The sequence below is a fragment of the Oryzias melastigma genome, linkage group LG17 (genome assembly GCF_002922805.2).
Source record: "Oryzias melastigma strain HK-1 linkage group LG17, ASM292280v2, whole genome shotgun sequence".
Lineage (NCBI taxonomy): Eukaryota > Metazoa > Chordata > Actinopteri > Beloniformes > Adrianichthyidae > Oryzias > Oryzias melastigma.
Genome location: NC_050528.1, coordinates 1,298,273 through 1,314,382, shown reverse-complemented (window position 1 = coordinate 1,314,382; position 16,110 = coordinate 1,298,273). Strand labels below are relative to the sequence as shown.

Below are 16,110 nucleotides of genomic sequence, written 5' to 3'. Positions count from 1 at the left end.
AAAAAAAAAAAAAAAAAAAAAAATACATACACATATACACTCATGTATTGATAACTATGGTACTATGGTAAAAAGGGGGTTTGTGAAATGTTACCAAATAAACAGATGCAATAAGTAAATGACAATGCATAATCATTGGGTGGAGTAAAGTTCCTCTACGTTCACCTTCCGTGAATTCTGATTCTCAACTGCACCACTGCCTCTGACCACATGTCCAAAGTCGAAGATCTTGCTCTGTTTATCCTGGCAGTGGATAATTCCATCAGAACAATGTCATGGAGGTATGCCAACCATTTCCTGGTGCTGAGGTCATGAGGTGGCAGCCATCTTTGGGCTAACAATTTTTTAGGTAAGTCTTAATTCTGATCTTTAACCACATTTAATTCATTCACAAAACAACAATATTAAAGTCCCACTCCGATCATCTTTGATCTGCTTTAAAATAGTCCCAGAGGTCTTTATATTATGATGACAAATTTAGCAAAAATTAAAAAATTGTGTCATTTTCTAGGACATAGTTTCTGCAAAGCAGCAGGAGTTAATAACCTCCCCCCTGAGTTGTGGGCGGGACTGTTGGCGCCGTAACCCCACCCCCTTCCCATCATCCCTCTATTTACACTCTCCCACTAGCTTACAGCCCTCTCACCCCCAACCTAACATTAGCGGTGTCACAAAAACAGCAGCAATCTCGTTTCTATCCAGATGTTCTGATCCAGATTCCAGTTCAGACGAGGAAATCAAAGACGTTCATGGATCTATTTGGGCGGAGCAGGGAGCTTGTGGCCCCGCCCAGTATATTTTCTTTGTCACAAATACAATATTTTCAAACTTTCGTCTGCTCCTGATTCATTCGGATAAAGAAATATTCAGAATATCAAGTTTGAATCTGAATTTTCTTTATCTATGGCACAAGAAATCCAAAAACATCAAAGTGGGACTTTAAAAAGATAAATAACTCCAGTAAAACTTATCAACTTTTCAGTCGACAAACGTACATCAACAGAAGCAGAAATAGACATTTTAAAATGTATGTTTCACAGAAATGTAAGCGATCAATACCTTGATTATTCCCAACGGTGTGATCAAATCGAGGACCGTTCCAGGGATCGTCCACCTGAAGACCCGTATGACGAGCCCAGTCTGCATCATCTCCGACCTCCTGGATCCAGCGGCACCAGCCTGCAGTCAGCAGAGGAACGCTGATGACAAACCAGACCACCAGGAACAAAGAATCACTGGATTATGGCCCGCGGCAGCAGTCCCCGACTACTAGACCATGCTGCTTTCATGATGACAAAAACAAAAACTCAACTAAATGTGCACACACCCAGGGAAAACTGGAAATGAATTTCTGCATAGTAAATGAGCCCCTCCTACTGATGACATCATGGCGAGCATTAAAAAAAAAAAACTAATGGGCTAAAAATCACTTATGAAGCTAAAAAATGTATTTTGAAATGCACAAAAGAAGGGCAGCGGGTAGCGACTGCGAGGCCATACGACGCCGCTTGGAGCTTTAATTTATCATGTTTTTTAGGCAAAAAAGTTATTTGATCATTTCCACCCAAACTTTATTTTCTCCAGGTTAACCTTCTTCAAAGGTGCAGTCCATGTCAGAGGAGGGCCCAGCGGGGGTCGTGGTGGGGGGTGTTAGTGTGGTGGTCAGGCCGGTTTCATCACATGACCTGCCCCTGATGATGTGGACGTCATCCACGGAAAAACTTCCAACTTCTGACTCCGGACAGTTGGCTTGTAAAATAATCTGGAAGGAAAAGTTGTTGCTTGTCATCTTCAGGGAAAACATGATTTTGAAAAAGTGTCTTATAGAAATATTGAATGCTCTGCCTGGTGGGGGCCTGATGCGCTGTAGTCCACTCGGTCTGGGATCCACGAGTTGTTTCCAAAACCACTGGTGTTCAACAGCGGACGCAGCTCGCCGCCGACACTGAGAAAGACCGTCAGCGTGATGTCGGATGGTTCTAAACACAACAACAACAATAAACACAAACATAAATAAACACAAACATGTCAGCGAATAGTCTAAAGTTGAATTTTTTTAGACTTTGTGAGGTCAGCCGTAAACAGAACAGAACTTTAAACTGGATTTCATGAGTAGAAAAAGTGTTTGTTCCTTTAAAATACATTTGTCATTTCAGGTCCATCCAGTAACAGCACTAAAAAATTTCTTAACAAGCTTTATTAATGTGCTTATAAAGTGTTAGTAAGACATTAGTAAGCCACATTAGGTTCATTAATATACGTAGTAAGATTCATTTACATCTATGTGAGGCCATTGTCTATAAAGGCCATTTTAATAAACTATTTAAAAGCTTAACAAATGTATAAAATATCTTTGTCAACATCTTATTGGGAGTTTTCCAGCATTTCATCTAAAGTGTTACCAAAAATATTTTAACTTCCCAGATGATTTATTTTAACCATCCACTTAATCCCTTTGGGGGGTTGCTGGAGCCTATCCCATGAGCAGGTCTCCAGTCTGCCGGAGGGTAACACAAATGTACACCGAGGGGCGATCTAGAATCCCCAGTGAACCTGTGATAGATGTTTGGACTGTTGGAGGAAATCACACGCATGTTCAAAGAGAACACGAACACAGAAAGAACCGAGCTGGGATTCAAACCAGCACCTGCTCACTGTGAGGTGACGTGCCAACCACTACACCACCTGGCAACGTTGAACCAATCCTGACTGATAAATATTCGTTACTCTGACATATAACATCATATTACTGTTTAATATTCAGTAAATACAAAATTTGAATAAATTTAAAATGAATATTTCCAATCGTGTGTTTTATGAAGACAAACGTTACTCACTTTGTTGGGCCCCAAAACCTTCGGCAAAGTGCCAGATCTCCAGGCAGGCTCGCTCTACAGCGTCCATAGTCTCACTCTCCAGTTGGGCGACTTTTCCACTATGAAAATCATCCTGACTGGAGAATATGGCAAAGTGACCTGTGGAGGTGAAAGATCTCATTCAACTCTACAGTCAAAGCGGCGCATTAGCTTGTAGACTTCAGTAGTTTGTGTTTGGTGGCTGGCTGGCTGGTCTCACCTAAAGAGGAGCCCGTGGAGTGATCTTGACTCGGTGCGAAGAGACCTTCACTCTCACCCGAGAACCAGTCCCACTCCACCCCGGAGTCTGGGGGGGGATTGTTGACCCAACCACAGAAGTCCATCTCAAAGTTACAGAAACCTGGAGGAGCAGCAGATGCACAGTGAGCGGACAGACGCTGAGCTTCCAGCAGGACGTTGGCTCTTACCAGCTGGGGGGCAGGCGCCGTTCATGACGGTGAGGTCATCGATGGACACGTCTCTTTGGGGTCCACCGCCCGCTTTCGCCTCAAAAATGACCTGCCAAACAAACCATGTTAAAGCGTGCGGCGACACTTTTGGGAGAAAGTGGTTTCTTGTTCTGCCCAACAATCTCCAGAGTCCGGCCTGAGGGCCAAATGCCAGAACATCAGACACTCCCCATCAGAGGGCCAAATGTGACCCGAGGGCCAAATGCGGCCCACGTTCAGGTTTTTGACATGTTTGAGTTCCGTAAGCCTGAGGCTACACAGTAACAGAAAGCGCCATCGCTACCAGATGGAAATTCATATTTTTTCTGTGTAATATAAAACAACAGAGTCAGTCTAAATGCTAATAGTCTGTGGCTGTTTTACGCTACCAAACATGCTAACTGCAACAAGCTAACTGGGACTCAACCAGTGAGTTATAATGCTAGAGATGCTATGCTAACCTGTTACTTTTGTCCAAGATACATAAAAAGCAACCCCTATCGGAAAGGCCTGTTAACAATGAGATATGACAGTAAAATAACCAAAAAAATATTCATTTTGGTCAGATTTTTAAAGAAAAAAAACTATGATCATCACAAAAATCAGACCCAGGTTGTGGTATTAATGTTTTTGTATGAAGTGCAACAGATGAACGACATTTTTAACTTTTCTAAAAATAATTATTAGAAAACACGATAATTCCAGTAGAATTATCGTGTTAACGGTTGAAAAGTTACTATATGTTAAAGGTGTTTAAGCCTCAGTGGTGACGCCTCAGGTGTTAAAGGCTTAAAATAGTTGAAGAATGTTGGTTGGCCGTCACGTGTTTCCCCCTCACCGCTCTTTACAGACAGTTTGGACCCCCCGGTTTACCTGGTACTGCGTGTGGGGGCTGAACAGCGTCACTCTCCCGTGCCTCCAGTGCCTCCCCTGATCCCCTCGTTTGCTCCACAGTCTGGTGGCGTTCTCGTGACTGTCTGCAGTCTGAAGGAGAACACTGAGTTCTCCCCCGTCTGCCCCGTCCATGTAATACCAGAACATCAGACACTCCCCATCAGAGGGGGTGGGCTCCATCACTGCAGTCATCATGGCCCCTGTGGATCCCTCAGGGTGCCTCCACAGCTCAGCACTCAGGTAGTAACCTGCAGAGAAGGCTTCAGTGATCTGAATGCGGTTGCATCCGCTGGAGGTTTTCGGTCTCGGTTCAAACCTTGCTTTGTCCCGAGTGTGTGATCTTCTGCGGGGCCGGAGGAGTTGGCCGGCTGGGAAGCTCCGGTGATCCGGTTCCAGTGGAAGTCTGCAGACGGTCGGGGCGTCAGCCCACAGAGGGAACCCTGGAAGCTGCACTCCCTCTCAGGAGGACAGGAGCCGTTCACACTGGCAGACACCTCGATGTCATCGATGGCGATGCTCCCCTGCTGTCCTCCCACCACGGCCTCAATGATGAACTGGAGGAAAGATCCGGAGGAAAAAGTTAAGCAGCAGTTCCTGACTCCTGAGGGGAAACAAGATTGTTCAGAAAACCCCTTCAGCCGAACTTTAGTCCCAATTATATAAAATATATTAGTCTGTCCAGGGTGTACCCCGGCTTCACCCGACAGAAGTTAAGAAGATGAGTGGATATTCTTCAATGTTTTTTCTGTACACGATGACACTAAATGGACAGAACTTCCTCCAAAATCCTGATTCTTTCTCCTTCCAGTTCACCAAAGACTCTTTTAGCTAATTCTCCAATGTTTATTGACTGTGATCAATACATTCAATCATTGGTTTCTCAGAGTTCTTGATAAAATAATCAAAGCTAACATCAAAATGCTCTTTCATTGATTTACAATCCTTTCCAACTGCGGTCAAATGAGCCGCCGTTCACATTTCCGTGGTCACATCAAGAAGCTCCGTGGAGTCTGGTGGAGATTTTCCAGCGTTCTCAGTCCTGCTACCGTAAGTATTGGATGAAACTCACACCAAAAATCCAGTGATGCTGATTTGACCACAGAAATGTGAACGGCGGCTCATTTGACTGCAGTCAATGTGAAGATACCATCTTCTCTTCTCCAGAACCTGAACTAGACACTAGGAACAGATGAGGGTTTAGTGCATGTGCAGCAGAGCTGTTGATGGAAAGAAGATCATTCATTCAAACAGAGTCTGTCCAAGACAGTTTGGTTGATTTAAAAGGAGAAATACTCAGAAATGTAAAATGATTTCTTATTACATCTGACATGTTACAAACTCAAAAACAGGATTTTCATCAGAGGGAGACTTTGAATTAGCGCCTACAGCATGAAAGGGTTTTAAGAGTCATGCAGACGTTACAGCCGAACACCTGTATCGGTTTGTCACTGGTGAAGGTCAGGTCTGCAAATCGCCATTTGTTTCCTTGGGTGCCACTTCTCATCCACACGACCGTCTCTGCTTCACCAGAACGCTTCGTGATAAACTTCAGAGAACCTGATGTGAAGGACGCATCAACCAAACATGAGCGTCACAAAAAACTAATCTGGACTGGATTCTGTCCGGCGGGCGGCTGATGACGGAGCAGAACTCACCGATGCTGTTTCCAAAGATGAGGTAGAAGAAGGTCACACATATCGTCTGACCTCCGGCTTGAGGGAAGCTCATTAGTCTGGCCACCGATGATGCATCTGAGTTGGATCCAGCTTTTACCCGCATGAAGTAGCCTTCAGAAACACACGTGTAAGAGTTGCAGAACAAACTGCTGCTGTAACCGGGTTCTGTAGAACTGTTTTACCGTTTCCAGTCACGTCTTCATACTTCCCATCGTTCCTGTCCCACAACAAACTGGCCGTGTAGTCGTGGTACCACGAGCAGGTGTCCCGCTCAAAGTTGCAGGTCAGGTGCTCCGACCCGCCCGGGACGTCTTCCTGTCCGCAGTTCTCAAACGTGATGTCATCCAGCATGACCTCCTTGGTTTCCATGAATGATGGGCGGTAGGAAAACAGCAGCTGTGTAGAGATAGAGACAATTATAACAAATGTATCATAACAATTATTTTTAAATGCTCTAAACTAAAAAGATAAAAACGTGGAAAAGAGACTGCTATGAACACCTTACAGCTGCATAGATCTTCCCTAAAAACTATTGGTTGGCCACTCTGGAAAACCTGCACAGCTCTGCTGCCTCATCTGAGCAAAGACAGGTCACCCCCAGGTCACCCCCCAGTCACCCCCAGGTCATCCCCCAGGTCACCCCCTGTTTGAACCGACATCTTCAGGCAGACATCACAGGTCTCATAAATTCTGGACTAATTGTCCTAAAAACAGCTTTTATCAAACTGCAAAATCTGCAGCTGCTGAAACTGTGCTGGATGCTGTGTTGCCAGATTTGGAAGTTTCCTGCCTAATTGGGGGATTGGATTCTGAATATTGCAGACAAAATTTGCTTTGGATTTGGCGTTTTGTCGTTCCGTTTTGAGATAGGTTTCAACCAGGGCGTGCGGTCAGCGTAGGCCCCGCCTCTCATCATGAGATACATATCAGTATGTGAACACTAATATACGTGAACATTAAAATATGTGAACACTAAAATATGTGAACACTAAAATATGTGAACACTAAAATAGCGGTCTTATGGTTCTTTTAGTTTATTATTACTCAAGTTTTAATAAGTTTTAACTTCCTTTTTTGGATATTCTTGTCTTTTAATGATTGACTGATGCACCTTTTAGTAACTTCACATACTGCACAGAACACTCTCCTAAAACGATCTTCAATCCCCACATCAAGCAGAGACGGCTCACACACAGGAAGTCATTGAGAAACGAAGGATGAGGAGAAGCAGCAGAAATGAAAGATTTTGGAAACGTGAAGGCTAACTTTGCCACAGAAACGCTGCATCAGCCCTTTGCTCTCTGACCTTGTACCCTCCTGGCTGGTTTCCAATGAAGACGGTGGCGTTCTCCCAACTGCTTGTGTATTTCTTGTTAATGGTCAGTAAATCTGTCACTGTGGCGCCCCTCACCATCTTTACTTTCAGGTCTGTGGACAGCGGAAACGAATCGTTGTCATAAACGTAGAACCAGAATCTGAAATCAAAGAAATGTGTTTAGAAACAGTGAAGAGAACATCTCAACTTCTGCTGCTGCTTCTGTCTGTACCTCATCTGGCATCCCAGAGCAGCTGGATGGTCCACCCACAACTCCAGATCTGCCTGGTGGAAGAGGCCACTCCCCTCTTTACCATCCAGGTACATGACCAGCCCTGCGACCAGCAGACACCAATCACGCCATGTCCTCAGCACGCCACAAGCATCATCAGGTCAGTGAGGATGGTTACCCATTGGGCCTCCTGAGGTGTGGTCTTCTCCAGGTAAGGTGGTGATGTTCGCCAGCTCCCTCCTCCAGTAAAAAGTAGAGTCGGTTCCATTCTTCCATCCACAAGAGTTGTTCTCAAAATCACAAGAGCCTGAAGACAGGATCCAGATGTTCTTCAACATGTGAGGTCCGGAGTTTATTATGTCAAAATGATAAATGTTGTCCTAAAAGTGAAACTCCATGTAGGCTGCAGAGACATCTGCCTTCGACTGCCACCCAAACCACATTGCACCGCCCCTGTTTGAGCTCTCCTGCAGGTGGAAGGCCCACTGGAGAGTGATCCCATTTTGCTGCTTCGAACTTAGCCCGACCGGGTCCCGTGGGAGGAGCCCCGGCTACCAGGTGCTCGCCTTTGAGCCCCGACTCCAGGCCTGGCTCCAGGGTGGGGCCCTGATTGGGCCAATCCTGGAGAAGTAACTGGATCTTTGATCTTACTTCTTATGAGGGGTTCTAAACCGCTCTTTGTCTGGCTCGTCACTCTGGACCTGTCTGCCATGGCAGACCTTTGACAGCATAACTCTTGAGATCACTGGAGCACTCCAACCCTCCACCACGATAAGGTGGCAGGTTAATGAAGGGGAGTCTTACCTGAGGGCTGTCCAGTCTCTGTCTGACCGGAGCAGGAGCTTGGTTCACATAGCTGGCAGTAAGTCAGACCCGTTCGCGGTTCATGTTGGACTCCAGCAGGGCTGCCCTTTATCTTATTGTCTTTATGGACTGAATTTCTAGGTGCAGCCGGGTCCGGAGGGGATCTGGTTTGGGGACCACAGGATTTCATCTCTGTTCTTTGCAGATTATGTTGTTCTGTTGGCTTCTTGGAGATAGGACCTCCAGCATATATTGGAGCGGTTTGCAGCTGAGTGTGAAGCAGCTGGGATGAAGGTCAGCACCACTAAATCTGAGAAAGGTAGTTTGTCCTCTCTGGGTGGGTGGAGTCTCCTGCCTCAGGTGGAGGAGTTTAAATATGTTGGGGTCTTCTTCACGAGAGAGAGAAGTGAGTGGAGACCCCAGGGGAAGATCCAGGACATGCTGGCCTGGGAACGCCACCGGGTCTCAGGAGCTGGAGGAAGCGACTGGGGAGAGGGAAGTCTGGGCCTCCTTCCTTAGGTGGCTGTGGGGCAGCGGTCAACTACCGATTGGAAGATTGGGGGTTCCATTGCCGCCTTGCCCGCCCATGTGTCGCAGTGTCCTTGTGCAAGACACTGATCCCCACATTACCTCTGGTGGAAGGTTGGCATCAATGTGCGAATGGGTGAATGTGACTATGAAGCGCTTTGGGCCTTCAAGGAAGGTAGAAAAGCAAGTATACGCCATTTACTTAGACTGCTGCCCCAAAACCCGGTCTGGGATGAATGAAAAAAGATGGATGGATCGATAAATGCTATCATCGGATGCCCCTCCCCCGACATATACTGATATTTCAATATTTTCATACTTTTTTTTCATTTTCATTAAACAACTAAAGGAATGGAAACAACTGGAGGTTCACAGCAGACGACAGAAGATAAGGTAAGAGGTGATTTCATAATCAATGATTATTCCTCCTGGAGAAAAAGCAAAGAACGTTCCAGGTCTGACAGGAACGTCACGCTCAACTTACAGAGGTTTTTATATGCTTTCAAATATAACAAAACCATTAAATCATTTTAAATGTCAGAAACGATGCGAGAATAGGAATTTTAGTCACATTGAAGAACTAAACTCAGAAGCAGACGACAAGAAAACCTGAAATCTCACCACAAAGATCTTCATCGGATCCGTCTGGGCAGTCTGCCTTAAAATCACAGGTGAGCTGCGCTTGGAGACATTCTCCAGACGTGCAGGTGAACATCACATCAGAGCAGGAGGACGCGGAGCCCAGCCACACTGCAAGAGAACATCAGGATGATGGTTGATGCTGTAGCAGCAGTGTTCATGTTTAACTTTATCCACTGCTACACAGAACAACAATGTCCTCTGATCGGTGCACACAACCCGTGGTTAAAGAGATCCGTCTGGACTCTCACCGCTCAGGAGAAGAAGGGACAGCTTCATGTTTGGACGGACGCCGCCACATTGAACCCTGACGGTCCTGAAGGAGAGCAGCTCAGTGTGTGAAGGATTCAGCCTCCGTGAAGGCTGCTAAAGTCTTATCTTCTGCTTAAAGTCCAGCATGCACTGGCTGACTTCTCCATCATAAAAACTGCACGCTCAGCTTCTTCTCTGTCAGGCAGAAGTTCAGAGGGAAAGACGATTACAGGATTCACAGTTCCTCAAAGAAAAACGTTTGAATTTCGACATAAATTTAAGACTAAAAATAGGGATTAATTGCTGCACTTCAATTTTATTCACCAACAAAAGTATTCAAATAAAACTCTGTTAGCCTTATCGCAGATACGATCCATGGAAGATAATATGAACTCGCTTTTATCAGAAGACGCTTACAGCTGCAACTCTGGAGGTCGAGCCGTAAAAGTGACTCATGAAAACAACCGCATGTCTTTAAAACTCAGTTCAAAGGTTTTATTTTCCATAAAGGAGAAAGGAAGAAGAGTCAAGCATAACAGAGCAGCCTCAGGGTTTCTGCAGGCCTCCACAGAGAGAGAGGTTTTCTTCGGATGAACCAGCGGTTTGGTCTGATTCAACTTCAAACAGTCAAAGCAACTCAGACGCAAAGCTTTAAATTTCAGCCAAGGAGAAAACCCAAAATGAGGAAGTGAAACTACAGAATACAATGAAAAATCTAAAGAAAGAGCCGGACTTGTGAGAGACTCCGCCCACATGCAGGACGCTGCGTTGGTCCATCCAGGATGGACATGCCGTCCTTTTCATGATCAGCTTTATGATTAGAGGAGATTCTTCTACACGTCTTTATGTTTGTTGAAAGAGAACTGATGATTCAAAGAAGTCCAAATGAAACACATCCCACAAAAGAGGAATTTAGATTTTTTAAGTCAAAGTAGTCACTTGTCATATTACAGTTTTTCCTACATTTTCTGAAAATGTGTTTGAAAATAGTTTCTTTGAAAAAGAGATTTTTAATCTCAATTGGAAATCCCTGGTTAAATAAAGGTCAAAAACAACATTAGATCAATTTCACCAAATACCAAACAAAATGTTCAAAAAGTCAGCTAAATATTCAGAATAATTGACTCTCGCATCAACAACTTTTTTTTTAAAAAATACAGACTCAATGTAAGAAATAATTGACTCTTGAGGCAAAAGTTCACCTTAAATTCCTAATGAAGATTCTATTAACAAAAATAACAAACACACAGCAAATACAACACACCAAGAGCTCACAAAAAGTGTATGAAGAATTATGAAAAAAGATGAATTTGTTGTTCACACTGTATCTCCTATGTATGTGCAGGTCTTCCATGGTGCAGGTCTTAGTGCAGGTTTGGGTTCAGGTCTGGTTCTGGTCTAACTTGCCTTCCTCTGTCTTCAGTTTTAACCAGTTGTGTGTTGCTGGTGACTGTTGTGTTGGAGCAGTTTGAGTTTTGCCTCTTTGTTTTAACTTTTTCCAACTTCTGTGAAGTGAATGCTGAGTGTGTTTTGAAACTGAGAGTTTTGTGTGTTTTACAAAGAGTGGATCAGTTTTGCACATTGTGTTCCAGGTTTAGACCAAGGAGTCATGTTTTTGAGATCAGAGTTATAGCGGTTGAGAAGTTGGTTTGGAGAACGGCACGAAGTGTTTTAGCACTTGGAAAAAAAATTTAATATTCTACTATAATTTAGATTATTTGTACATTTTCTATCAATCAGAAGACATTTATAACTAGCAGAGTTGCATTACCTCTGATAATGCTGGTGTGAATACTTTTTTGCTGAAAGTAGTCGCTAAAGATGCCGAAGCTTTTTGCTTAAAATGGTGACACAATTTAGTTTAATTGTTAAAGGGATTTGCTGAAAATCCAAAAGCTATTTGCAAAATGTTAAATTTGCTAAAAAACTGTAAATTTTGTTAAAGAACTATGAAAGAGCGCTGAAGTTGACCTAAATTTATGAAAAAAATGTAGTAAAATTGCCTAAAAATCCTCGATCCTCTAAATTAGCCCCAAAACCCTTACTACAGTAGATTCCAATTGCCAAAATATTATTTAAACTCCCAAATAGCCCAATATTTCTCAGTAAACTAAATTGGTCAAAACATTTGTTTAGCTAATATTTCAGCAACATGCTAACATTTTTGGATAATTTGTTATCTACTGGGTGTTTTTGGGTAATTTAGAATTTAACTTCTATTTTAGCGACAGGCTAACACTTGTGACTAATTTAGTTTACTGAGAAATTTTAGACTATTTTTGAGTTTAGCTAATATTTAAGCAATCCACTAGCTGTTTTCCAGCTAGTTTGGGATCTACTGAGGTTTTTTAATGCGAATTTGGAGTTTAGCTAATATTTTAGCAACATGTTAGCATTTTTGACTAATTTGTTATCTACTGCAATTTTGATAGGGTAATTTCAAGTTTAGTTTCTATTATAGCAACATGCTCAAAATTAGCATAAAAAAACTCAGTTGATCATAAATTAGCCAAAAAAAGCTAGCCTGTTGCTTAAATGCTAGCTAAACTCCAAAATAGCATAAAATTCCTCAGTAAACTAAATTAGTCAAAACATTAGCATGTAGCTAAATATTAGCTAAACTCTGTTATGGTTCAGTGTTATTTTCCTTTGTTGGTTTTGGTGCTGTTGCTTTGTGCTTATGTTTTTCTGCGTGGGGCAGGAGGCGTGGCTTTCTCTACCTGGTGACCTTGCACACCTTCTTCCCATCTTTAATTTCTGCACCTACTAAAGCCTCTCCCTGGCTCCTCCAACCTCCCAGCTTATTCACGTTCAGTTCGGCCCCTTCCTGGTTCCGAGCAAAAGCTTTCGTTGTTCCTGCCTCCGCTACCAGTGTGCTTCTCTTTGTTGTTTTGTAGTTGTGAGGCTGATAAACCTTCACTGCTGTCCATCTCATCCAGATCTGCTCTGGGATCAGTCTACTCACCACGACAGACTCAACATTTTTTGAAAAATACTCTAAAAGATGAAAATATATCCCGTGAATATATTTATAGGCTTGTTGTTAATCTACTTAAAACTAAAATGTGAAGATTTTCTCATTCATTTCCAATGGGGCATATTTTGCTCAATATTTCAAAAACTGTAAAGTTTATGAATACCAAAAGTACAAGCAGTAAAGTCCTGAACGTTTTGATACCAAGATGGCTGAAATCTCTGAAAGTGTGATTGAGTTTTTACGTGCTGAAAAACATTCGGAAAGGAGCAGGAGAATCACTGAAGTGTGAATGCTGACTAAGCAATCAGACGCTGGCTTCAGTTGAACTGACAGATGAGATTTCAGCTTCTGCTGTGTTGACTTCTACCCGAAAAGTTTGTTCATCAAACACTAAACCCTAAAGTCACATCAGAACATGAAAGTTTTCTTCTGATGAATGAAGCTGCAGCGTGGATCACTTCAACCTGACTTCCTGTAACGAGAAGCTGAGATGTGTCAATCGGTGACACAGCGCTTTCCAATGAAGCCCCCCCCTCAGAGGCATGGGGCAGCTGGGTATTAAGATTGCCTCCTTGTCATGTCTGCACTCACATGTCCTCTGCTTGCAATGCGTGGATGTTGTCTGGAGCCCGTCTGAAGAATGCTGACTCTGCGGATAGCTCTGGCCGCCTGTGTGCTCCTCATCGCAGCAGCCACAGAAAACGGTGCAACTTTATGGGTTTTTGTCATGGAGTGTGTTAGTTTTAGCATTTATGAATGTCTCATTACTACTCTTTAAATATCTGAACTGAGTCAGAGACTGAAGGCTGCAAAATGTTTGACTCTAGTAATTGTTAGAATACAAACTTGTGAATTTTTGGAAACTTGTTTAACATCTTTAGACCTCCACATGGGTGGAGATCACATTTTGAGTCAATGTCACTGCAGTAGTTGATTCTTCTTAACTCGGATGTCAGCTCGGATCTTAAGAGAGTAAAGACAAAATAAAATAATAAATATTAATTCTAACATGAGTATTTGTCTGCAGATTCCCCGTTTTCCCTCACCAACAAGGCCACCGGACAGTGTCTGGTGAGGCGACTGAACCGCTGCCTGGACCTGCGCTGGACCACTGGCAACCGGCTGATGGTCACCTCAACCAAAAAATGCCTGGGGGCTCAGGGTAAAAGCGTGGGCAGTGAGGTGAACCAGTACGACTGCGACGAGAAGACGTTCCTGCAACGCTGGGAATGCAAGAACGGGACGCTGCTGGCCCTCATAGGCCAGCCGCTCTACATGCAGGTCAAAGCGGACGGGACCGTCGCTCTGTCCAAAACCATCGGCCCCAACAACCAGATCACCATCACGGACACGTCCAGCGGCGCCTGCAGCAGGACGCACAGAGGTAGGAGGCGCGGCTCTAATGTTAGCGGCTCTGCAGCTGCTGGAGAGTTGAGTCTTTAGACTCCTGCAGCAAAGAGGAAAAGCTGACGGCCGACAGCTGCAGCACCAAAGCAGATGCTGTGGTCAGACGGGACAACCAGGACGGAGATTCAAGTTGTGTCTGAATCCCCCCAGTGCTCCTGAAAACACTGTAGTTTGGGACTATCCAGATATGCTTATTATTTATCTTTTTTAAACAGCAAATATGATGCCAAGCATTTGTTAAGATAAAAACTTAATAAATATGAACATTTTACAGAGAATATTAATGAATCCACAGATCATGAAAATGTAGATAACATTAAAAAAAACGGGTTTTCAAAAGAAAAATCATTCAAACACGATGCATCATGGTCTATATTCACCATTCTAGTGAGCATTGAAGCTCACAGATTTTTCACAGACTTCTGGGAGGTTTCCAGATCCCTGGATTATTGATGTAGATTTGGAGATCCTGACAGAACTGCCTTCATAGATCACTTTATAGTAGTGAATGAAAACCAAATAAATTCCAACTGAACGTCTCCAGACTCCAGGTGTGATGCAACATTTCCCCAGTTTGGGTTGGACCTCCTATAACGAACGTCTCTGTCCTCCAGAACTGTACAGCATCGGTGGAAACGCTTTTGGAAAGATCTGCATGTTCCCGTTTCTGTACAAAGACCGCTGGTTCGGAGAGTGCACCACGTTTGACGCCAAGACCAAACGCAGCTGGTGTGCGGTGGAGACCAAGTTCGAGCACGAGCAGTGGGGGTACTGCCCCAGCTCCTGTGAGTGTCACCCAAACACCACCACTGGTTTAGCGTGTTAGCGTGCAGCTTTGGGACGGATGTTGGATCTGTTCTGTTCGTCTGCGCAGCCACAGAGCACTGGAGCAAAGACGTGGTGACAGGAACCTACTACCAGATCAACCCGCAGGCGGCTCTGACCTGGGCGCAGGCCGACGCCAGCTGCAAACAGCAGGCCTCCTCCCTGCTCAGCATCACCGACCCCGTCCAGCAGGCCGTGGTTTCAGGTGAGGGACCCGCTGACTCCAGGCATGTGTTTCAGCTCTGGACAAACTGGCATTTGGATTGGTTCAAAGACTGAAGTCACCAGACGGAGAACGGCCTCCATGAACTCTACGGGTTCATCAGTCCTCTACATTTGTCAGCATGAAAACTTGTAACTTTCAAAAAGACTTTAACAGGTCTTCTCTATTCTTTGTACTGTAACACTAGAGCTTTTACAGACATTCAGACCTGCTGTTCAAATGTTAATTGGGTCCTAAAAAGTCTGCTACCGATCCAGAGACCTAAACCTAGAACATAATGACCCCATTAAATAATGTTTAGGGTAAACATGGAAGAATCCAGAGAGAAGTCTCCAGAGTGTTTTTGTCGTGTTCACTGTTGAGTAATACAGAAAGAGGAACAGAGTGCTCACTCTCCGCTTTTCCTTTTCTGCCCACAAACCTGCAGCCCTTCTGGGTTCTGGCAGAAACAAACTGTGGATCGGGCTGGTTCTGGACTCGGAACATGGCTGGAAGTGGACCGATGGGAAGCCGTTCCGGTACCTGAAATGGGACAGTGGTGAGCTTCTACTGTTCTTCACAACTCAACGACTCACAACTAAAACACAAAACACACACAGTCACACTGACTTCCTTTTTAAACCCATGAAAATTGTGTTTTTGTTGTTATTAACATCTTCTTGTGGCATTTTTTTCTGATGATGGAGGACATTTAAAAAGAAAATGAAGCTTAATATTTGGATTTCTGAGCATTTATTTAAATTGTGAATCAGGAACAAATATTAAAAAATTGTGTGAAATAGGGAATCAACTGGGCGGGGCCACAAGCTCCTTGCTCCGCCCCATTCTGATGTGTCCACTTGTAGACAAACAGATCCATGAATGTCTCTATATTCCTCGTTTGAGCTGGAATCTGGATCAGAACTGGACGGCTGGATGGAAACGATATTTCTCAACATATTTGTTTTTCCGCTTATGTTAGGTTGAAGATGTGCGGGGCTGTAAGCTAGTGGGAGAGAGTGTAAACAGAGAGCTCTCAGCAACAGGGAGGAGAA

General features: G+C 44.0%; 2 protein-coding genes across 2 annotated transcripts in view; one reads left to right on the top strand and one right to left on the bottom strand.

Moving 5' to 3' along the window:
• si:ch211-106h4.4 (MAM and LDL-receptor class A domain-containing protein 2) overlaps positions 1-9,783 on the bottom strand; it is a 31,161-nt gene extending 21,378 nt beyond the window's left edge. The window contains exons 1-16 of the mRNA XM_024274406.2: positions 9,644-9,783; positions 9,375-9,503; positions 7,600-7,728; positions 7,422-7,524; positions 7,181-7,349; positions 6,057-6,270; positions 5,854-5,985; positions 5,631-5,755; positions 4,515-4,752; positions 4,178-4,446; positions 3,284-3,374; positions 3,076-3,216; positions 2,838-2,975; positions 1,846-1,979; positions 1,591-1,762; positions 1,060-1,179 (exon numbers count right to left, since the gene is read on the bottom strand). Of these exons, the coding sequence (XP_024130174.1) occupies positions 1,060-1,179; positions 1,591-1,762; positions 1,846-1,979; positions 2,838-2,975; positions 3,076-3,216; positions 3,284-3,374; positions 4,178-4,446; positions 4,515-4,752; positions 5,631-5,755; positions 5,854-5,985; positions 6,057-6,270; positions 7,181-7,349; positions 7,422-7,524; positions 7,600-7,728; positions 9,375-9,503; positions 9,644-9,671 (2,332 nt within the window). The 5' untranslated portion in view covers positions 9,672-9,783. The remainder of the gene's footprint in view (positions 1-1,059; positions 1,180-1,590; positions 1,763-1,845; positions 1,980-2,837; positions 2,976-3,075; positions 3,217-3,283; positions 3,375-4,177; positions 4,447-4,514; positions 4,753-5,630; positions 5,756-5,853; positions 5,986-6,056; positions 6,271-7,180; positions 7,350-7,421; positions 7,525-7,599; positions 7,729-9,374; positions 9,504-9,643) is intronic.
• A 3,405-nt stretch (positions 9,784-13,188) lies between these two features.
• Positions 13,189-16,042, top strand: LOC112147725 (macrophage mannose receptor 1). The gene is made up of 6 exons (XM_024274296.2): positions 13,189-13,325; positions 13,649-14,005; positions 14,643-14,813; positions 14,903-15,058; positions 15,504-15,614; positions 16,038-16,042. The coding sequence occupies exons 1-6, from the start codon at positions 13,262-13,264 to the stop codon at positions 16,040-16,042; spliced, it is 864 nt and encodes a 287-aa protein (XP_024130064.1). The 5' UTR covers positions 13,189-13,261.
• Positions 16,043-16,110: the final 68 nt, after the last annotated feature.